Source organism: Lissotriton vulgaris, chromosome 9 (assembly GCF_964263255.1).
Source record: "Lissotriton vulgaris chromosome 9, aLisVul1.2, whole genome shotgun sequence".
In the NCBI taxonomy this organism is placed as follows: Eukaryota; Metazoa; Chordata; class Amphibia; order Caudata; family Salamandridae; genus Lissotriton; species Lissotriton vulgaris.
This window is the reverse complement of record NC_141697.1, coordinates 71,204,760-71,228,495: the sequence shown is the minus strand read 5'-3', so window position 1 is coordinate 71,228,495 and position 23,736 is coordinate 71,204,760. Positions and strand designations below refer to the sequence as shown.

The window sequence follows — 23,736 nt, the reverse complement described above, 5'->3', positions numbered from 1 at the left end:
CACAGTTAGCTCAGAAAAATGTAAGTAAATAAATCAACACATGCAAATGCTTAGAAGTGTTTAGTGTTGTCAGAATCAGAGCAGTTAGAAGTTTGCACAAAGTTCCAGGGGTTAGATGTTTATTTGAAAAGGTTTAGGAGGAAAAGCAGTCGGCACAGCAATGCACGCGTCACATCAGGTCAGACAGAGCCTGTACCTTTAAGGTAAGAGAAGGAAAGAAGTGCAAAGCTTATCATGTGACTGCCACCAGGAAGAGTGAAGCCAGAGTATCTAAGAAGGAAAGAAACACAGTAACACATTTCAGAGAAAAAAATCCTCATCCAGGGAGCGAGTGTCGGCACCACAAGCATGGAGCATCATCGCTCAACTATCAGAGCGCAACATCGAGAATATGAGGCAGGCGTAGTATCTAAAGCAGCAGTTTTACACACTCAACGGGGTCCTCCATTCATACACTCTACCTAGAATTGCAAAATTAAGATATCGGTGTCCTGCTAAACGTGGTCCAAGTTGGTCATTTGGCAAACAAACAGGAAGAGGGCGGGATAAACGAATGGGTCATACAATATTCTGTGTTTGCCACAACACTGTTTCACCTACAATGTAGCTGTACATTTCTCCTGTGCATTTAGGATTTTCAAAATCTATGAAAGGCATATCAAATACCTCTAAGGTGGACATGTAAGATATCCAGGCTCTTTGAAAGCAATTAAATCAGACCATTGAAGCGTACAGAATTTATTTTCTGAACAGATCATATTAAGTTTGTACTTTTGAAAGAGCACTTTAGATTACTGCTCACAGCTGCTCACCAGCATCACAGATCATGTGCCCTTCTTGCTGCTGCAGCTCATGAAATGTAATCGCACCTGTTCACAATCCTTACATTTCAGAGAATGTATTACATTTTTTTTTTTTTTTTCTGAAAAAACAATCTAAGAATGGCTCTTAAGAAATCTGCTGTATCCGATAAAACAATTTAGGGGTGCTTTAAATAACAGCATGCATCTAAACTCAGGCATTATTTTTTTAACGTTCGAGTTGGTAAAAGTTTGCTCTTCAACGTGATTAAGGAAAATCTGCTTGGCTTCATTTATTGTCGTAAAAAACACATTCACTAGTTGTTATTAACTTATTTCTAACCAGGTTTCTAAAAGGCTTCTGAGGCAGGCTCAGAACAAGTGGATTGCAGGTGTTGAGGTCAACCAGCAGGACCCACTTGTAGCTAAGCGGCCAAATCGCAATCTTGCTTTTCTGTTGGAGAACTGTGGAGCCATGTGATGGTTTGATCCAGTGTCCTTGTCTGCCACAAAGAAAATCAAGACATCTACACCACATACATTTGTAAAGCTGATTTACAACACCGGAATAGATGGGCACATATTAGGAGTATGTCCTACAAATCTGTGTGTGGGTAAACTGTATACGTAAAAGAAGCACTGATCTGCAAAATCCCCATCCCAGATGAAAAAGTGATTAAATTATGCCTGCTACCTATTCGTTCCATGCGCAGCAAAACACCGCAACACTACCCAATAGGTTTGTCTATTCTTGTATTGCAGGAATCTGTGCTATTCATTTCAGCCCAGCTCTGGTCTTCTGACTTAGGCCTAATTTTCCACTGGGACTTTTTCCAGACAAAAAGGCACAATATTACTTTGCCAAAGGACTTACAAAATACATTTTCTCTAACACTGTGTGTTCCACAAACTTATAAAGCCCTCAACCATCATTTTATAGAAGATGTATACATATATATATTAAACAGCCTGCAAAGATGGGAAAGAAAAGCCAAGAAATAACGCTTTTTTATTTTTATAACAGGCATCACCTAGGTGAGCTCGCTGCGAATTTAGGGATGGCACTGAAAAGCCACTTGCGTCAGGGTTGGTCTTGTAGCTCATCGTGGTCGGGAATGATCAGGGAAGGGGTCACTCTTGACAGTCCGAAACTAGGAAAGCTCAGCGTAGTTGGGAGGCTTTGGGAAGAAGCCCCTCTAGACATAAGACTCAAAGGGCGCAATAGGATTGGGATTCATTTGGGAAAAAGTCGGCTTAGAAAGGACAGTATGGTTAGGAAAAGTCTGGGAAGATGTCACAGAGAGCAGAGTGTGGTTGGGAAAGGTGCATTAAAAAGAAACTATTGACGTAACTACACCAGTAAAGTATAGGATAGGACTGGAATGTCCAAGAGTGGACACAAATGCAATAGTCCGGAGGGAGTGGGAAGTTCCAAATAGTTTAAAATGGACAGTAGGAGTTAGCGGTGATGGAACAGTCAGAGCTCTCAAAGTGGCGGAAATAAAACTAGCATGTGGTCGGGAATGGTATGTGGGATCGAACTATAGTACAGCATGACCTGGGTGAGAACAGTAGAACCAGGAAGTAAGTGCAGAGAGGGTCACCAGACCATGGATGAAGGGAGAACGAATTGTGATAAAGGATTGTCTGTGGTGAGGAACACTTTTAGAGGATTCAGAGTCACCAGGGATGGTCTGGGGGAGTTTCTGGTGGCCAAGGGTGATCTGAAAGAGCTTCCTGTGATCATGAATGGACTAGGAAAGTACACTATGGATTAGAACCTTATGAAAACATTTCTTGTGATAGGAATTGGCCCATGGAAGACAAATGTGAACTGGAACGGTCTGGGAGAAATTCTTGTGGAATGGGTTGACCTAGGAGAGACAACTGTGAGTTAGGTCTGGCGAGGTTCACTGTTGACGGGAATAGTCCGGGTGAAATTTCGCAGAATGATCCGGACTTTCCCTATGCAGGCTGAGAGTTTATTCTAAAGAATAGCGGTTAAGTAATGGCTGGATGAGACACACTGCGCTAACACCTAACTGCATAATTAATAGAACGTCCATTACACATATGAATGATGGGAGCTTTTAGTTGATCTGTCTAGGTTCTAGGCTGGATGGACACAGGTGTGGGACTAGTGGGCGAGAGTGGAATGTGCAGTCGGGAACACATCTCACCTTCTGTGCACCTGAGAAGGCGTGGTAGTAACATGAAACATAGGTCATTATGGCCTTCTCATCCGGCCTTACGTTGCCTACAATATCTGTGCAAAGAAGGAAAAGAAGAGGTTGAAAGGGTACAAGTCAGAAGCAGCAGCAGACACAGAACTACGCAACACCACAAGAGAGAAAGTGGGAGGACATTTCCACTGCATGCATCACAGGAGGCGCTACAGAGACTCCATGCAGAGAGCGGAAAGGTGAAATCAGATATATGGCAGACCAGGCCGGCCCTGGGCTCAAAATGGCACCTGCCCCAGCCCCCCCCCCCCCTCCTGCAACTGCACCCCTTTTAGCTAACACACACACATTAAAACAACTTAATTATTTGCAAAATTGTGATGCCCCCATCCAGGATAAACAAATCCTCTTTCTGAATGGGATTTCTCAATGCCAAGTGAATTTGGGTCTTTCACAAGATATTTTTTAGCACCTGTAGCGATGTTGATTAGTCGGCCTTTGAGCTGTTTGACTGGGGGTATTGGGGACATACACTGGGAAAGGAGTTTATCTACAAGAGTAGGGATTTACTGAACTGGCAAGGTGAAGTATTGCTGGACTTTGGAATGTGACAAATTTGAGGATAGTCTTGAGTAGGATATAGTAACTGGGGATATCCAATTGTGCACAGGAGTGGTGCTGGCTGAATGCAAAGTGACGCGGGCTGGATCCTGCAAATATTGAGATCATGAAATTGGGTGGTGGTGTAGTTAATGAACGTGGAGAGGAGCTTGCGGCGCACAAAGCGTATAGCAAATTTCTACATTCAAGGTGACGGAATATCCTTGTGAAGGATTTATGGGGGGTGTGGTGGGTGCAGCGTAGAGATGTTTACAAGGGGTATTACAAAGCCATAGGACCTTTGAATATGACCCTAGCAGATTTATCTGTAGGCCAATGTGTGCACCCTCCCCCCACAGTTCACTTCTAGAGAGGTCACTGTTACAAAGGGGTCTTAAATGTGCTGAAAGAGGAGGAGGAAATATGCGAGATAATGATGTGCAAGTGAGAGCTGTGGGTGGGCCGAGGTACTGAAGGAGGACAAGTACAGTGCTACTGACTGCAAGGAAAAGCGGAGGTGACTTGGTGAGTGGTACTGGGAGATGCCATCAAACACTTGGCCAACAAGGAATGTGGAGAAAAAAGGATGGCGGGGATAAGGCGATAGCTTAAGTTAGCAGGTGGGTTGGCTCTGTTTTACTTTGCAGGCTTAACTTTCACCGTTTTAAAGCTAATGGACTGGTCTGGTTACAGTGTGCAGGAAGAATAAAAAAAAAAATCGTATGGAAAGTTGGTGCTAAACAAAAGGTGGGCTGGTAATCTGGAGGAAAGCAGTCTGAAAGGGTGCAAAAGCAATATTCTGCCTTAAAGACAGAAGCAATCTTTGAAGAGCAAGGCGAGGGTAGGCCTAAGGAGAGAAGAAAGTGAATTTCATTGAAGAAGGCAAGTTCGAAGGGGTGGGCCGCAGCTTCCACTGGTCTAGAGTTTGGCGAAGACGCAGCCATCAGGGGAACCTTTTGAGACTGAGGGCTACGTACGTGAATCAAATGCATATTCACCACCTCCGAGAATCTCCTGCTGTGGATGCTCTGGGTTGTCTTAGGACTCTCCCTCTAGACAAAGTTGGATCTTAGTTCTCAGCTGTGCTTAGAGGCCGGGCCTCTCAGCACACTCTTGATAAAATGGTATTGCATTTCTTCAAAGAATATCACCCAACCTTATTTCATAGTCCACACTCTAACCATGTACTTTTGTCTGTGGAAAAGAATATCCAATTAGGGAGGACATCTTTAAAAGTCCATGCAGGGTGGTTTCAAGATTACTTTGGAGTCTGCATCATTTATTTAGCACCTGAAGTAATGCAATCAATATTTATCCAGTTTCGCCTTTGGCGGAAGAAACCGATGCTCATTCGGTTAATATTTAATACAGTGGACGCTTGTGGATGAATATTGCGTAGAATCCCACGAGACCCCGCTCACCAAGAAGCGACCACTATATGCAATGTAAAGCAGCAAGATGAATTACACGCCTTTTGAGCACGAGGCTTGCCAGAAGCTGAACCTTGTTAATTATTTACAAGAATGTAAAAAAAAAAAAAAAGCATAGAAGGTGCCACTTTAATGATGATATGTTTCGTGGTTTGTGAAGTTTGACTAATCACTTTAAAAGACTTAATATAATTTGTCAAAACAAAGTAATCAAGTAACCTCATCTGTTGTAGAAATGGGCTTTGAATGTTACAGCAAGTAAATAAACTAAAAATATCCACTGGATGCTATCGCAGAAAAGAAAAAATATTTGTGTTCTTTGAGAGGTGCAAACTCCAGAGTGTTTCTGACCACAGGATCTATACAAGTGGAATCCACATGTGTGCAAAATTTCTCTGCAAACTCCCACCTTTCTCACTTCAGAAATCCCAAGTAATGCATACAACTAACAGCCAAATCTAAGGTGGGGTTCATTTACCAGCGGCTCTGTTTGCCAAAGAAGTACAATTTTAAAAGTAATTTAACAATCACAGATTCGTTTTGCCCTGTTTAGAGCTTATCAATGAAATAAGGTTGACATGCTTTGTGAGTAAGGAAGCTGTGGGGCAGGCTAAAACCACACAACTTCAATGTTCTAGTGAAAAAAAAAAAAAAGAAAATGCTTAGAAAGTTCAAATAGAACTTAAATTACGTTATGGTAGGGGGAAAACACATTTAGCAGGGAACTTCAAATACTTTTTAAGCAGCTGTGGAATAGACGAGATTCCGCTGCCATTTCAAGCATTTGGAACCCAAATAAGTCACTGGTGCGGATGTACACATCACCTTCCGTAGCAGATCTTGCCTGCCGACTTTTGGACAACAGAAACTCTTGCTTTTCAGAGTAGCCGATTCACGAGGGAACCTTCCAGCAATATAATACTGGCGTCAATAAGAATTATACTTGCATTCACATAGCACTTGCTATTACCTAGTCGCCAACATGCTTGAAGAGTAAACAAGAGGCGTTAAGACACCTAACTCAATGGCACTCAATCTGTCAACCTAGAAAGAATAGAATGAAAGGCTGAGTTAGGGCTGGTGAGGCTCAAATTTTTTCCCTGTAGGTTTGCACACAATGCTCAGTAGTGAGAGCTGAACTCCCTGAATTAGCTTTCAAGACTACTTTTGTGGGTTTATTTGCATGAATGCACGAGTTTCCATGCGAGAATGAAGTTCCAAAACATTTCAATTTCCTCTGGATAAGCAAACACATTTAATAAAACAAACTCCTGGCAGGAATTTGTGAGAATCATGCTTTTTCTCACAGTACATTAGCTCCACAGCACTCTGCATCTTAAAGATCACATGTGCTATGCCAGTAGCCACCGACCCACTGTGCAAAATCTCACAGCAGAACAGGTGGCTCTGAAAAGGACCGTCTTTTTGCATTTCACTCAGACCAGAAGACAGTATCTTTAAGATCAGTGAGGACTGAACATTGCAAGTCTTCCGAACGAGAAAAAGCCATCTTATTTCAGTGTCTGGACTCTCGAATCCAAATCTGGCTACATGAATTTCAAGTCCAATCTCATGAATGACCTCCAAGTTCAATTATAGAATCCATGCTCCAAACCATAAAACTTATTTGTCTGCAAGGTTCTACATTTGGATTTCATCCACCATACATGGGTGAATGTACTCACAGACTACTCTTAAGAGATGTCACTTTTATAGAGCTTGTAGCCCAAAAATTCTATGCTCCAATCTCCTCTGAGAAATATGCTTGTAGTGCACTAGCGTGCTCTCCTCATTAGATGTGAAGCTGGGTCAATCAGTGTGATGTAAATACACTCAAATATGCATAAGAACAGAAACTATAATCCTAAATGTTCCCAAAAGAATTGAATCTGCTTACATAGTCCTTCAAACACGCCTCTTGGATTGAAAAAAAAGACAGAACAGAATATACTGACAATTTAATATTTTTCTTGATACAAGTTCTGTGCATGGAGCAGTAATGCGGTGGGTGTATCCACCACCTATCAATAACTGAATCAGATTAAAACATTGGTTTTATTTTCACTAACTAGCTCTCCTAGATGGATGCCAATACTTTGGTTCCCTTCCATGGTCTAATTGCATACAATGGAGAGGTGATAAGGGTACCAAGCAACCTTGCAGAGTCGAACCTTAAGCACAGATCACAAATAAGCTTGACGGATGGCCACTGGAACTTTATGGTTGGGTCAAAGCAGCTCATGCAGCTCCGAAGCCAGCCCGCTAGGCTGTGGCCACTGGGACGGTGTTAAAATGGTCGAACAGCTAGTCCAGTCCTGGTTTCCCTCCACATGAAAGACAGAAGTCAAAGTACTTCCAAACTGCTCCATCAATGAACCTCAACAAGTATCCTATTAAAACTCCAAAGGTTTCATCATGAACTCAGTAAGCTGCTAAATAGTTACCTGAGCAATTCCTTAGGAATATGCAATTCAATCCTAAATGTATGTTGCACAGAGGCCTTTTTTTAAACTTTGGAGAATTTTTCCTCAAATACATAGGTATCAAACATTCGTCATCTGCCAAATTGAGATCTTCCTCTAAAAGTCTCTGCTATTATTGTGCGATGCAGTGTGCCTTTCCATCAGAGTTCCAGTGGCACATCGGTGACACTAAAAGTCACCTTATCCTGTTCACTTCAGGTTTAAAAGCTACTAAACTCTGACTTTCACTTTTTAGTTTGCGAATGGTCTAATGTTTTCAGATTTTTCTCTATAGAACAAAGAATTTACCTTTGGTGTTTAAAAGATATCAACTTTAACTTAACATTTTAGATTTAAGATCAAACGACATCTTATTTCTCCTCAACTAGTGGTCATGCAGATTTATCATGTGACTTAAGGATACTCCTTTTAAAAACTGGTACACTTTTGCATTTGTGGTTCAATACATGAACTCCTATGGAATGGAATATGAACTTGTGCAGTGGTTCCAGTATATTCTAGGACGATGCTTACATCTGGTAGATGTGGTGTAGTTGAAGCATCTGGTCTAGAAGCTCTGAATAAGCAGAATTCTTTTAATTTGTATCAATAAAACCAAACGTTTGATTAGATGCCAAGTAACTGGCTATTGTCCTACATGAAATGCGTTACTTACCTGTAACAACAGTTATCCAGTATTGGTGTCTTTCATAGATTCACATGCCTGAATCATTCCCCGTCGTCGAGACGGGAGCCTCCGGTACATAAAAAAGTAATGTCCTATAGACATACATAGAGAAAAAGGGCCTAAGGGCTTCCCCTTAGTAGCCTTTCCTTGTCCTTATGTAAAAAGGACCAAACTCACAGTCAGCCAATCAGCTCCGACCTCCCTCTAGAACCTTCCTGGGAGGAGCCTCAGTCCCTCATATTTTCGTACGCACCCAGCTAGGTTGGCATAATATAGTCCGAGAGGGAAGTGAGTCCTTCCAGGGGAGGCGGGAGGGTTGCACGTGAATCTATGAAAGACACCAATACTGGATAACTGCTGTTACAGGTAAGTAACGCATTTCTTATCCAGTATTAGGGGTGTCTTTCATAGATTCACATGCCTGAATCAGAATAGCTAGCAATCATAGTAGCACATTTGTAAAGTAGAGTTGCTCTGCCGTCATGTTAGATAATGCATATAATATCATACAACATGGAGACAGCATAGATAGAATATCACAAGAGCAAGAATGTGCATACCTGGATGGCGGGATATAGGAAGGCTCACCTTACTGAAAGAGATGGCGAAGCACCGCCTGGCCCACTGCCGCATCCTTCTGGAGTTCGATATCCAGGCAGTAGTGTCTGGAGAAAGTGTGCGGTGACTTCCAGGTCGCCGCTCTGCAGATGTCCAGGATCGGCACTCCAGCGAACAGTGCTGCTGACGTGGACATCGCCCTGGTGGAATGAGCAGTGACATGATCTTTCAAAGGCCGGCCGGCCTTGTCGTGGCAGAATGAAATCGCAGAGGAGATCCATCTGGAGATGCTTTGCTTCGTGAGAGGCAGGCCCATTCTCGGTCTACTGTATGCCACGAACAGTTGTGAAGATTTCCTGAGAGCCTTAGTCTAGTCCAGGTAGAACTTCAGGCATCTCATAAGGTCCAAAGAATGCAGCGACCGTTCCGCTGCTGTTGAAGGGTTGGCAAAGAAGGACTGGAGGACTATTGGTTCATTGAGATGAAAGTCCGAAGGTACTTTTGGAATGAATTTAGGGTTTGGTCTCAGTATCACCCTGTCCTGTCTGAATTGCATATATGGTTCCTGAATGGACAAAGCTTGCAGCTCGCTAACCCTTCTGGCAGATGTTAGAGCGAGCAAGAGCGCTGTTTTCCATGAGATGTGTTTAACAGATGCCCGATGAATGGGCTCAAACGGATGACGCATGAGTTGGTTGAGTACCAGATTAAGCTGCCATGTAGGAGGGACTTTCCGAGGCCTCGGAAAGGATCTGTAGAGCCCCTTCAGGAATTGCTTGACTAGCCGACTGGACCACAGAGAAGGCCCTGTGACAGTTCTGGTGAACCTCGAGATAGCCGCCAGGTGAACCTTAATGGACGCATGCGCTAGTCCCGACTGAGCCAAATGCAGGAGGTATGGTAATATATCTGTTCAGGGGTGATGGTGAGGGGCCGCAGGCCCCGGTCCGAACACCAAATGCAGAACCTCTTCCATTTGAGAGTGTAGGTTTTGTTTGTACTGTCCGCCCTTGCTTTAGCTAATACATCCCTGCAGTCCTGAGGGATATTCAGGCCACTGAACTCTCTGTGCTCAGGAGCCAGGCCGATAATTTGAGCGATTGGAGGTTCGGGTGCTGTACTTGCCTGTTGGACATCGTCAGGAGGTTCGGGTGCTGTTTCAGGCGAATCGGTGATCTGATGGAGAGTCGAAGCAGATCCGAGAACCAGTGTTGCCTCGGCCAGAACGGGGCAATTAGGATCAGTGTACAGGGCTCCGCCTTTATCTTCCTGAGAAGCCTCGGGATCATCGGGAATGGAGGAAAAGCGTATGCAAAGGCGCTGAACCATCCGATGGAAAATGCATTTCCTAGTGACCCTTGTTGGGGATGCCAACTTGCGTAGCTTGGGCATTTGGCGTTCCCCTTGGTGGCAAATAGGTCGATGTTCGGGACTCCCCATTGAGAGAAGATGTGAGTCAGAGCGCTTTCGCATAGTTCCCACTCGTGGGAGAGGGATCTTTGCCTGCTATGGGCGTCCGCGATGGTATTGTCCTTTCCGGGTACATATTCCGCTTTGAGCGGGATTCCGTGCAGCACTAGCCAGTTCCAGATCTTTTGCGATTCGCGTGAGAGAGAGCGAACGCGTTCCCCCTTGTTTGTTGAGATAGTGCATCGTTGTGGTGTTGTCTGTCCTGACGAGCACCGGGGAGTTCTGGATGCGTGGCAAGAAGGCCTGGAGAGCCAGATACACGGCTCTCAGCTCTAAAAGGTTTATATGGAGCGATTTTTCCTGAGTGTCCCATTTGCCGCTGATCTGAAGGTCCTGGAGAACAGCGCCCCGTACCTCTAGGGAGGCGTCTGTGGTTATCACCAGAGGTGATGCTGGAAGGAGAAACGGTAACCCTACTGTTAGATTCTTGCGACGTTTCCACCATTCCAGACCTTTGGACATTTTTGGTGTGATCCGAATAATGTCTTCGAAGGAGCCAGTACTTTGAGTCCATTGGCTCGTGAGTGCCTCCTGCAACGGGCGCATCCTGAGTCTGCAGTGCGGGATGAGAAGTATGCAGGAAGACATCATCCCTAGGAGGGAGGTGTAAGTCCGAACTTTTAGGTGTGTCTTTGCTGCCACAGCCGTGGCCAGAGATAAGATCTTGTCCGTCCTCTCCTTCGAGGGGAAGGCTCTTGTGCACTTTGTGTCCAAGGTGGCCCCTAGGAAGGTAATTTTCGTTGAGGGGACCATGCAGGATTTTTTGAGATTGAGCGTTAATCCCAGCCTCTGAAAAAGATTGGTGCAGGCGTTGGAGGATTCGGCTGCGTCTCCAAGTGAGGGTGCTTTCACCAGCCAATCGTCTAGGTAGGGGAAGACTTGGTGACCCAGTTGACGTAGGAAGGCTGCCACCGGCGCAAGGCACTTCGTGAAAATCCGCGGCGCGGACTTGAGGCCGAATGGCAGGACTTTGAACTGATAGTGACGGCCCTCCACCTCGAACCTCAGGAATTTCCGGTGACTTCTGAGGATGGGGATGTGGTAGTAGGCATCCTGGAGATCTAAGGATGTCATGAAATCTCCTCTTTCTAGAATGCCCAGAATTTCTTGAATCGTCACCATCCTGAACGATTGGCTCCGTAGGAAGGCGTTGAGCGCCCGGAGATCCAGGATGGGCCTCCACTTGTTCTCTTTTTGTTGTACAAGAAAGAAGTGGGAGTAAAATCCCTTCGTCTTTGAGGATGCTGGCACTTTTTCGATTGCTCCCTTCTGTAGCATTATCGAAAGTTCCTTGAGAAGCAGGCGCAAGTGTTTGTGCGTCCGTCTGCATGGAGGTGTATTGGGAGGGATGGAGGTGAATTCGAGAGAATGGCCGAATCGAATAATTTGAAGAACCCACCGGTCCGTGGTGATGTACTGCCAATTGGTGAGGAAATGGGTCAGTTTTCCTCCAATTTGAAAGGATGGAGAGGGTGGTTGGACTGGCTGGAGTAATCGGTCACTGGCGGCTGCCAGCGCCCCTCTTGGTATTTTTTCCTCTGTAGCTAGATCTTCCAAACGAAGATTGGCGGCCTTGCTGTTGTTTGTGTTGGTATTGGCCTTTGTTATTGTATGAATACGAGGACCTGTTCTGATAGGAACCTCGATAAGAGGACTGACCTCTGGACCTGTTGCCTCGAAAGGACTGGTTTCTGGACTGCAGAGTGCCCAGTGCCCTTGCCGTGTCGGTGTCGGTGTCCTTCTTAATGGTCTGCAGTGCCTCGTCGATTTTTTCCCCAAAAAGGTGTTGTCCGTCAAAGGGCATGTCCAGAACCTTCGATTGCACTTCCTGGCGGAATGATGTCGCTCTCAGCCACCCTTGACGTCGTAGGACTGCAGCCCCCGCAAGCTGACGGAAGCCTGTCATGGCTGCGTCGATAGCACAGTCAATTAGTTCCGCCGCTGAAGATTGACCTTCCACCAGGAGAGCCTTTACTTCACCCTGGACTGTGCCAGGCAGTTCCTTCACGTAAGGGGCTATGTCCTCCCAGAGTTGGCGATTGTAACGTCCCAACAAGGCAATGGAGTTGGCCACCTTGATGGTCATGGCCGATGTGGTTGTGAAGAGTTTTCCAATCGTGTCAAGTTTCCTGCCTTCCTTGTCCTGGGGAGCGGACAGTGGGGAGGAAGGGTTACGGGAGTGTTTCTGGGCCGCCTGTGTCACCACCGAGTCTGGTCTGGGGTGACCATTGAGGCAAGCCGCCGCAGTAAGTGGTGCTCTGTATTTCTTGTCTAGGCGAGGAACAACCGCCAGTACAGAAGCAGGTGTCAGCATTAATTTCTTTCCTTGTTCCCACAAGAACTCAATAATCGGAATAGATTTGGTGGACTTTTGTGTCTGTTCTTTGAAATCATGCAAGAAGCAGTCCGTTTCCGTTGATTCTACAGCCATATGGAATCTCTTCGCTGCCCTCTCCACAAGTTTATGGAAGCCGGCAATGTCCACAGGCGGGGAGTCCGCTTGACGTGGTTGTGGTGAAGCTGGGGATGATGCCACATATTCATCCTCTTCATCCTGGTCCGAGTGGTCCGAGTGTATCTCCTGGACCTCTCCTTCCTCCAATTCCTCCTCCTCCTCATCTTCGTCTGAAGAGACCACCACCTGAGGCTGGACGTCATGGTGGGTTTGAGGGTGAGGGTGAGTTTGTTTTGGGGCTGACACTGGTACTTGGACTGTAGGTGTCCGATTCCCCTTGTCCTCAGGCGCATGAGGCTTAGGCGCTTGACCGCCTCTGTCCGCATCCGGAAAGCGTTGTTTGTAATCCTGCACAAGGAATCTCAAGTCATTGACAAGGGTCGCCGGTAAGCATATCATGGGGGTGACTTCCGTGCGGACGCTAGTATGGACAGAGTGTTCCTGATAGGTGAAGTCTTCCTGTTCTTCATCAGTGCTTTGGCATTTGATGTTAAGGTCCGAGACCGAAGTAGCGGGATCCAGGTGGTCATCCTCTTCGGATTCTTCACTTTGGAAGATTTCCTGAGGTGGCTGCGTTTCCACTTTGCTCGGAGATGCTGTTTCCGGGGTAATTTGCAGTTTGTTAGGCTTGCCAGACTTCGCATCAGAGCCTGTCGTCGTCGAGGGGGTCGTCGACGGCAGCATGAGGGTCGATACTTCCACCAGTTTCGATTTTTTCCAGGGCTCAGACAGTGCCATCTTCGACGACGAGGCTTCCGTCGACGGTGTTGTCGTCGTCGAGTCCTTAGTCGACGGAGTTTTCGCCGTCGACGAAGAGTCTTTCGTCGTCGACGGGGTCTTCGACGACGAGTCTTTCGTCGACGGAGTCGTCGACGAGGTCCTAGTCGACGGTGGAGTGGGCGATGTATTCTTGGTCGTCGACGACTGCGAAGTCGTCGTCGAAGTCGTCGTCGACGTCTTCGGCGACGGTGTTTTCGTAGACGACGTCCTCGTCGTCGAGTCTCTCGTCGACATCTTCGTCGTCGACGATGGGATCTTTGGCAACGTCTTCGACGACGATGGGCTCGTCAATGACGACGGCGTCGTCGACGGTGTAGTCTTCGTCGACGACGATTTTAGGAGTATAATAGAGGAAACAGGTCTACCTGAAGATGAGGAAGATGTAGTCGTCGTCGTCGACGCTGAAGGCGACGACGCTGATGTGGTAGACACTGTGGTCGTGACTGAGGTAGTCCTCTGGGCTTGTCTAGATGACGGAGCAGGCTTTTTAAAGGTTTGATCTTCCTTAGCAGACACTGAAGAAGTCGCAGATCTCGCCTCTGAAGACTTCCTGTGGGTCTTCTTAAGAGGAGTGTCTGAGGGGCCAGGGGAAGAAACCCTAGGCCTCTATTGAGAGACAGCTGAGGTCCTGGAAACACTGCTCACAGAGGAGTCCAGATTGTCTCTGTCCTTAAGCCTGTCAAGCCAAATGAGAAGGCGACCTTCCCTATCTCTCACGGTCTTTTTAGGAAAAGACCTACAAATCTTGCATTTGTCTGAGACATGGTCCGGGTAAAGGCAATACAAGCACAGGTCGTGCTGATCATCCACATGGATCCTTTTCTTCCCACAGGAAGAGCAGGCCCTGAACAGGGCTTTCCTCTGTGATTCAGACATGGAAGAAGCAGTGGAAAGAAAACAGTTACTGCCAAGACAGTGTAGTGAAGTAATCCTTGTTGAGGGTTCAGATATCACTTTCAAAGAAAGTCTGTTGAATTTGAAGGAATCCTGAGGAGAGCTCAGGCTGGAGACTCCCTAGCACAACGTGCGGTAGAAAATCTGAGGGACTGAGGCTCCTCCCAGGAAGGTTCTAGAGGGAGGTCGGAGCTGATTGGCTGACTGTGAGAGTTTGGTCCTTTTTACATAAGGACAAGGAAAGGCTACTAAGGGGAAGCCCTTAGGCCCTTTTTAGGTTTCGCTGGGGGGCGGAGCCGTTAGGCTCCTCCTCCAGAGAAATCTATTGAGTACAGTAAGGCACTATGGAACACGCCCCCCGTCCCATTGGCTAGCTCCATAAATGGAGCCTAGCCATTGGACGAGGGGCCTGTCCATCAATGCCGGACCAGACACGGGGGCGTTCCCGAGATTCTTTGGCTTTTGCCGACGTCACGCGACGCCGGGAACGCCCCCGAGTCTGGTCCGGCCCGGCCGTGATTGCTGCTGTCCTGGGCATGTTTTTCCCCGGCACGTTTCCCGCCTCCCTCCCGCCGTTCGTGTTCTCTCCCGCCCCCCTCCCCCCTCACGCCCCCTGTGTCCTCTCCCGCCCCCTCCCGCCGTCCGTTCCTCTCCCGCCCCCCCCCCTGTCCTCGTAGGCCTCCCTCCCGCCGTTCGTGTTCGCGTTCGTGAGTAAACGCACCCACTGTCAATTGGACGTGGAAGGGACCCCGCCGGCCGCTTCTGATAGCCTGCCCTCTCTTGTTTTGCCAATTATTCCTCCATGCCATTGATGAGAATTTTTTTTATGTTTTTCTTCTAAACAAAAAAGTGCCCAGTGCTGGTGCCGCCGGAGAGCGCTTTCTTCTCGCGCTCCAAGCGCAGAGCTTGAAACGCGTCTTTAAAGTCGACGCCCGGGTCTGTGGTGTCGGAGGTGAGCCCGGAACAGCAGGGGTGTTTTTGAACCGGTGCTGTGCGCTCCACCCAGGTGCCCTGTTACCACCGCCAGGCTTTCATCCGGCAACTAATCTAACGTTTATGACTGTGAGTGAAGATGCGGCGGTACAGAAAGGCGCTGCCATGTCGATTTAACATCAACTGCCCCGCTGCCCTTCTGATAACTCGCCTCCCTATTGTAGTATTGATAACTTCATGTCAGTATTTTTTCTTTTTAAATCAAATGTTTATTTTTCGTTCCATTGGAGATATCGTTCTTCTTCCTAAAATTAAAGAGACTTTACATTCCACAGCTGGGTCAGTGGGCTTCAGTGGGTGTGTTGTTGACCTTGTGAATCATGCGGCACCCACATTCCATCACCAGTCATGCCCCCCTGCCCCCCCCCCCCCCTCGATGCTTCAACTCGTCCGTTTGTTTGGATGCTAACACGGCACACAGTCAGTGCTATTGTGAAATGTCAGTGCTTCGTGGGGGGTCTAGCTTAAACTGCATTTCTGGTCGGACCCTTTCTTAGCATTCCTTTCTCTTTTTGACGGGTGATTTTAATGTCAGATTCGTTTTCCTTAAACAATTTGTTTTGACTTTGGCTAGAGTGTGTAACATAGCGCTTTGTTGTGTATGTAGTTGAACTTTGTAACATAGCGCTTTGTTTCTTATTTGGCTAGACTGTGTAACATAACGCTTTGTTTTCTATTTAATTAGATTGTGTAACATAGCGCTTACTTTTGTATTTAGTTAGACCATGTAACATAGCGCTTTGTTTTGTATTTAGTTGGACTTTGTAACATAGCGCTTTGTTTTGTAGTTAGTTAGACTGTGTAACATAGCGCTTGCAAGGCTGTGCCTCTCACGCTGACCCGTGTGAGTACCTACCGACCCAGGGGGGAGCGTCAGCTCTGCTGTTGGTGACGTCTACTTGCCCCTCTCTCTCACAAGGTACACAGAGTCTACTCCCCTCTCTCTGCGTCTCTTCTCTCCCTCTCTAGCTCTTCATCTCTCTTATTCTGCCTGTTTCCTGCTCGCTCGCTCTCGTGCTCCCTCTCTTTCGGTCTCTCTTTCACATTGTCTCGCTCCTGCTCTAGATGTGTGTCTCTCTCTCTCTTACTCTCACCCCTTTCCATTCTGCTTTTTCTCCTTTCTCTTTAGCTCTTGTTCTTTTTTTCGTTCTCACTTTATCTCCCCTCTCACTTCATTGCTATTTCTCCTTCTTTCTTTTTCTTACTCTCTCTCCATCCCTTCCTCTCCCTCCCTAACTCTTTTCTTCCCTCCCTTCGTCTCCCCCTCTCTCTCCCTCCCTCCTTCCTCTCTCCCTCCCAGCCTCCCTCCCTGCCTCTCTTTGTCCCTCCTACTCATCATCCCTCCCTCCTTTCCTCTCTCGCTCCCTTTCTTCCTCCCTCCCTTTCTTCCTCCCTCCCTCTCCCTCCCCTCCCTCCCTTCCTCTTTTCTTCCATTCCTCTCTCCAGTCCCCCTCTCTCAACACCTCCCTCCCTCTCCACCTCCCACCCCACCTCACTCCCTCTCTCCCTCACTACCTCTCTCCATCCCTCCCTCTCTCCGTCCGTCCCTCTCTCTACCACCCTTCGTCTCTCTACCTTCCTCCGTCCATCCCTCTCCCTCCCTGCCTTCCTCTCTCCCTCCCTCGGTCCCGCCCCCTCCCTCTCTGTCCCTCCCTCTCTCTCTCTCCCTCGCTGCCTCCCTCTCCCCCTCGCTGCCTTCCTCTCTCCCCCGTCCCTCTCTCTCTCCCTCCCTCGTCTCTCTCTCCCTCCCTCCCTCTCTCCATCTCTCCCTCTACCTCCCCCCTTCCGTCCCTCCCTCCCTCTCTCCCTCCCTCTCTCCCTGCCTCTCTCCCTCCCTCTCTCCCTGCCTCTCTCCCCCTGCCTCCCTTCCTCTCTTCCTCCCTCACACTCTCCGTACCCCCCTCTCTGTACCCCCTCTCTCCCTCTCGCTCTCCCTCTCTCCCTCCCTCTCTCTCTCTCCCCCTCTCTCCCTCTCTCCCTCCGCCCCTCCCTCTCTCCCCTGCCCCCCTCCCTTCCTCTCTTCTTCCCTCACACTCTCCGTACCCCCTCTCTCCCTACCTCTCTTCCTCACTCTTTTGCTCTCATTCGCTTTCACCCTCTGTGTCTCGGAGACTCCCTCATGCTATCGGTCCATAAGCCTGAAGACTACTTAAGGAAGCCTGGGACCCACAATTCCCTGGAGCTCGTGGGGGATCAGTACCACTGAACCCCCTGAGATGTGAAACCGAACCCACTGCACCCTCTTATGTGTGAGCTGCTGCTATGTTACGATATTCTAAATACACCTCACTGTCTCCGAATATTACATATAAACACACATTTTGAATTTGGACGAGTGCCCCTGTGCACTGTCAGTGATCTGGCCAAAGAGGGCACGAACTACCTGAAACTGGATCATAAATCCAAGACGTTCCAAACAGGGTCCCCAAAAATACGTTTGGCCCAGAGCCCCCAAAATCCTTAAAATGTCCCTGATGACAGCGCTGTAGTGATGGACTTCCATTCCTGGAACGTGCCAAACCTGGACCATAGGGCATCCCGACTGACCATACATCCTCCTCCCGGTGACGGGATCAAGTTCCTTCATAGCTCATCCTGCAAAGTGGTTCACTTCAAGGCGTTCAGGTGCGTTCATTGGGTCTGGTGGTTTTGAAAAGCGCCAGATTAGGAATATTGGGGTTTTAAGCGTTGTACAATACAGCGCCCCTACACTCAAATCACACAAGGTCAGGTAGGTGAAAGGAGAGATGAGACTTCATGCCCATTCAATCCACAGGGTTTATTCTAATACTGGCAGCGGGAGGAGCTTGTGTACCAATTACATAGATGCCGCCAAAAGGGAACAAGCATTTACAATGCAATGGTCTCGGCATTCTTAAAGTTAGAGCTATTGGCATTGCTCATGACATTATTTTTATTTATGCTTTTGTTTTTAAAACATAAATAAATGGCATTGTCATTTACAATGCCTATAGCAGGTCATAAGCCTCCTTTTGTTGGAGTCTCCTGGCTGTCAGCAGTCAGGAGCCTCACACCTGATGCAAATGGAGCGGAGGGCTCTGTGCGTGTGTTTGGGGAGCTCTTTGCGTGTGTGTGGGGGGCTCTTGTGTGTGGGGGGCTCTTGTGTGTGGGGGGCTCTTGTGTGTGTGTGGGGGGCTCTTGCGTGTGTGTGGGGGGCTCTTGCGTGTGTGTGGGGGGCTCTTGCGTGTGGGGCTCTTGTGTCTGTGGGGGGCTCTTGCGTGTGTGGGGGCTTTTGCGTGTGTGGGGGTCTATTGCATGTGTGGGGGGCTCTTGCGTGTGTGTGGGGGGCTCTTGCGTGTGTGTGTGGGGGGGGCTCTTGTGTGTGGGGGGGGGGCTCTTGTGTGTGGGGGGGGGGCTCTTGCGTGTGTGTGTGTGGGGGGGGCTCTTGTGTGGTGTGTGGGGGGGCTCTTGTGTGGTCTGTGTAGGGGGCTCTTGTGTGGTGTGTGTGTGGGCCTCGTGTGTGTGTGGGGGGCTCTTGTGTGTGTGTGGGGCTCTTGTGTGGGTGTGTGTGTGTGCAAATGCAATACGTCTCGCATTTGCGACAGAGTAAGCTATTGGCATTGTAAATGACAATGCCATATATTTATCTGTTTTCAAAACCAACACATAAATAAAAAGTTTGTCATTTACAATGCCAATAGCTCTAACTTTTCCGAAGGCGAAACCGTTGCATTGTAAATGCTTGTTCTCTATGTATGTCTATAGGACATTACTTTTTTATGTACCGGAGGCTCCCGTCTCGACGACGGGGAATGATTCAGGCATGTGAATCTATGAAAGACACCCCTAATACTGGATAAACTGATATATAGAGTATAAGTCTTCAAATAAGCAATTGCATAGTTTCACTTTATTTACCTTGATTAAGCGCCTCTTTGTACCAGTTAAGCTTCTTGAAGATAATATTAAAATGATGACATGATTACTCCTCCTTTCAACTCCTAGTACTAGTGCTATCTGACAGTAACGACAAGGCAATAAGCACAATATATTGTCAAAGTGATCCAATCATTTCCTTGAACTGTTAGCCTGAGTACATCAGTCCTGCAGCTCATTAATTGAATATTATAGATATGACAGCACTATTGCCCAGTGCCATAAAAAGCCATGCTGCCACCTCTGTAAACCTAAGACTATGAACAGGGGAAACAAATTGAAAAGTCACGACTGTTCGGTCTGAGGTTAGTGAACAGGTCGACCATTTGGAAGGGCGATTTTATATTAAGGGGGTGTAAAGATGTTGGACCTGTGGGATAGAACCATACTTCAGTTTTTCTTCAAAGGCCACACATAAGGTATCGGGTCTTGCGTCACTCGTACACTCATCTGCCATTTCCCCGGAACCCTAATCCTACTTCGGTGCCACTTTGAGCAATGGCCAACTCGGCCAAACTAAGAGATACCTGGCAGCTATGGAAAAACAGGACAGACAAAGAGAGAAAGAAAGGTCGGAAAGTTAGCAAGAGGAACAAAGCGCCATATGGAAGAGGCGTGGACTCCAAGGGATACCTTCTGTGCTCCTGAGAAGGCGTGGTAGAAGCTAGACACGTAGGTCATGATGGCCTTCTGGTCCGGACGGGCAGTTCCAACAATGTCTGTTGAGAAAAATCTGAGGTTAAGAGGATGCTGGCTTACTGAGCTTGTAGGAGTGTTGAGGAGAGAGACCGTAACTACTAGAGAGGTTAGGGGGGCCCACACTGTATGGATGGCTCTTACAAATCTCCAACCCCTCCCCAAAAAATAAATAATTCACACTGAAAGGAAGCAGGCTCATTAACGCCCTGTTGAGGACCTAGGTTTTTGTATTGGGTTTCTGTGAATGCCAACAAGATCTTGGTTGAAGGGCAGTTGTATCGTGAAATAAATATCATATCTTATTTTTGGACAAGTGTGGGCCTGCAATGCTACAGAAAATAGATGGGCCTATGCGATTTATTAAGATAAACTTCAGCTGGTATTCATTTTAATACAGAATATTGCTTGGAGTTGAAATCTCTTTCAACGGTGGATGGTAATGTTAGTGTATCCACTTCAGTAAATGAAAACAGCCTAGGAGGAACCACTGTATTTATAAAGTGCTTACTACTCGTGATGAGGCGTTGAATCGCTAATCGGCGAGTAGCAAGTTACTGCAACACTAACGAGGGTCCTCTAGTAAACTGAACAAGAGGACAGAACCACTTCAGACATTTAGGACAGTCAGATCCATAAAGGATGTTATTACACCGCTTTCTGCAGATCTGTAGAGTCAGCACTGTGGATTTCAACTCTGGCCTTGCACCTGCACAGCAGTTACCCTTTTATTTACCCCTGGAGTTTCAGAAGTTAGCTACAGATTATCACAAATCTCAGAATACTGCAGTCCTCGACATCAAGGACTAGCCGGCTTGTTTATATTGATTTCACCTAACTTGTATTCCAATGCATTGGCAATTGCTGCCTCTGAGACATGCTTAGGGGAACGTTCGGAACAGTGTATTCCGCATGCGCAAATTACAGTCAGGCAGACCCAGCTTACCTACGCATGCAATCCCCTCTAATCACAACCTTAGCTGGTGTAAACCTTTCTTTTGGTATGATCTCCTAGTTTTCTTTCTTTGTTCCTTTCTTTTATAAATTAAGGCACATCTCTGTTGCTAGCCTAAAAAATGGGACAGGAATCTCAAGTTCTCCGATTTTTCCAAGATGGACAGACCTGCTTATCCATAAATTGTGAAGCGCTCTGATATCCTTCGGGATCAAGTTCGCGCTATATAAAACTTTATAAATAAATAAATAAATAAATAATAAATATTGGAACTTGTGTGTCCAAGGAATGCCTTGGCCGTACTGAGCTTAAGCACAGGGACAGATTGACTAACAGTCTGCACAGTCGCCTCATCTTTCTCCAGCTCTGCAGTGGGTGCATGCCTTTTTGGGACACTCGGGACCTTCATCTGTTACTGACTGGGCACAAAAACCTTTGTTGCGTGTCTCAAATCTAGGACTTATCAGTTTTGTGGGATGGTGGGGCTCCATTTTTATTCTTAGCAATTCATGGATTCTGGTCCAATGACAAGTGGTCAATTTTAAGCTTCAGACTACACAGCTTTTTTACCGACAGTTTACACTAACATTGACAAAAACAATTGGTCTATTAGGCTATGACAATCCATGGTAATGGAAATAAACTGAATAATATAAAGACAGAGAGAGAAGTGACGTGGTGGTAGGTCACAAAGGGGCACTCTATCCTTTTAAAACGCGTACCTTTACCTATATGGTTATATTGAATGCTAATTTCTAATTATATGTTTTAACACTTAACTTACTTTTTAATTTTTTTTAAAGACTATAAATGAACTTATTACGCTTAAGAATTATTCTACTTCAGACCCCTTTTCACAAAGGTCTTTAAAGAAAGCAGAGGTTTTCAGTTAAACACAATCCTTAAGAGGCTGTTGGCTATTATGGGAGTCTCCAAACACTGCAGGACTTCCCGCTTTGCCGTGAAATCCCTTTCTGGCTGTAGGTAGCTTCTAATCTGAGCCGCGCGAGTTACCTTCTGCATCAAGCATCTTGGGAATGTCCAGGTACTTCTCAGCCACATCAAAAGCTGTGTTTAGGTTAGTGAGGGGGTCGTCCTGGGAGAGAGAAAAGAAAGCGGGACAAGAAAAAGGAAGAGAATTAACCCAATCATCAAATACATTCAAATATATGTAATCGCTATGACTTTCATCTTTTCCCTCACTTCTAATTACATCCCTGGGCCACTAATGCACTACATACAGGAAAGTGCACAAAACTCTGCATTTACGCCTAGGGCAAGGAGTAAGAAAAGCCTTTTCATACACCGTAGCTGTTTATTTCTCTTTTCCAAAAAAAGAATAGGGGGAATAAGTAGCAACTAAAATGTTGTATTTAATTTCTCTCACTTCATGTTATGTTGAGTTGGGAAATTAGAATTAAAAAAGGCCTTCTTGTACAAGCTAGTTTTTACATTGCCCGTATATCTCAGCTTTTCATATAATCGTGGTATTTCCTCAATTCTTCCATGGTATTTTCAAGGATACACTCTTTGTATTTGAGGTCACCATTTATCAATCAAGTTTCTTTTGGGTATCCTAGTTGTTTCAAGCTCCATAGGTAACGCAGAAAACCTTTAAGGTAATGTGGACTTCGAGTAGAAGGGACGTTTGAACAAGATCAGGACAATGTGGTCAGGTGTTTTTCCTCCGACACCACGCGAGCTGCGACTGGAGACTGGATTCGATGGCTGCTAATGAGAATCTGGGTCAGCCAGCACCATGAGCGAAAACATGGCACATTAAGGGTTGAGTTTTATCCTCAATGAAGTTCCAGAAATACAACATACGGTGGGTGCATCTGGAGACTGAACTCCCAAATGGAACATTGTTGCTTTCAGACACACCAGGGCAAAGTTTTATGCTATAGAATTAGCGAATTTTGGATCATCAACTATTCTTTCGACTACATAATGACGTGAGAGGTCAGTATGGAAATTTAGAATGATGCATTACTTTAATGACATCACTGACCCTGATAGTTACAGGTGCTGCTTCAAAGTCTGATCATCCTCCTGCAGTCAGAGTTATGCTTTTGGGTCAACTTCAAGCACATTAAACTGCTAGCAGAGAGCTGAATGTTTCAGGGGGTGGTCCTCAACTATTTTGAAGGGCTCTAAAAGTTGTATGATGCAATTGATGCGTCATATCACTGTGGGAATAGGAGTGCCATCTTACCACAGTAGCGTCCCCCGCCTTACCCTTTAAGACACGGACTATTTTATTCTTAAATGCCTCAGTTTCCCCTATAGACACAATCTTTATTGTGCATGAGTGCAACCCCCTTTGGCCGCTTTTTCCCCACAACTCTGAAAAAAAGAAGAATAAGCCAGGGTAGCAACACAGGAACATAATAGCGCAGTCTACGAAACACCTGTGAATTCGAGAACCATACCCTACATTACTGAAAAGCCAAGAAAAGTCAAATTATCACCATTTAGAAACGCAAAAATGTTAGGTAAAAAACCTGGCTTTACCTTTCTTAACTTTCCATAGTCTATGAGCTCTGGTCGGTGTCTGTGAATGAGGGCGCAGAAGCCAAGGCCATCCTTCCAGCTGTGGGGACACAAAGCAAGCTTTAAGTTCATAGTGTCACATGTGGCCAGAAGGGACTCGTTATCCTATATGAAAGTGGGTGGTTTTGTGCAGCATCCGCATGGTGTGGTGTCAGCTTATAATTGCGATACGCAAGTTTGGTATTAGTTTCTTTGCTCTTTATTTATAAAAGATGCATATGAACACATTTTTACCACTAACATTTAGAAACTTGATAAAATGAGTTCTGTTAAACACTGATTAACTCCTGATGAAGGCTACGGCTATGTGAAAGAAGGCAAA

The 23,736-nt window shown here is 46.5% G+C and overlaps 1 protein-coding gene across 3 annotated transcripts in view; it reads right to left on the bottom strand.

The window, feature by feature from the left end:
* ACTN1 (actinin alpha 1) overlaps positions 1 to 23,736 on the bottom strand; it is a 238,339-nt gene that overhangs the window by 60,507 nt on the left and 154,096 nt on the right. For all 3 annotated transcript variants that reach the window (XM_086937047.1, XM_086937048.1, XM_086937049.1), the window contains exons 6-8: positions 23,376 to 23,454; positions 21,876 to 21,957; positions 19,844 to 19,929 (exon numbers count right to left, since the gene is read on the bottom strand). In XM_086937047.1, coding sequence (XP_086793173.1) covers positions 19,844 to 19,929; positions 21,876 to 21,957; positions 23,376 to 23,454 — 247 coding nt within the window. The remainder of the gene's footprint in view (positions 1 to 19,843; positions 19,930 to 21,875; positions 21,958 to 23,375; positions 23,455 to 23,736) is intronic.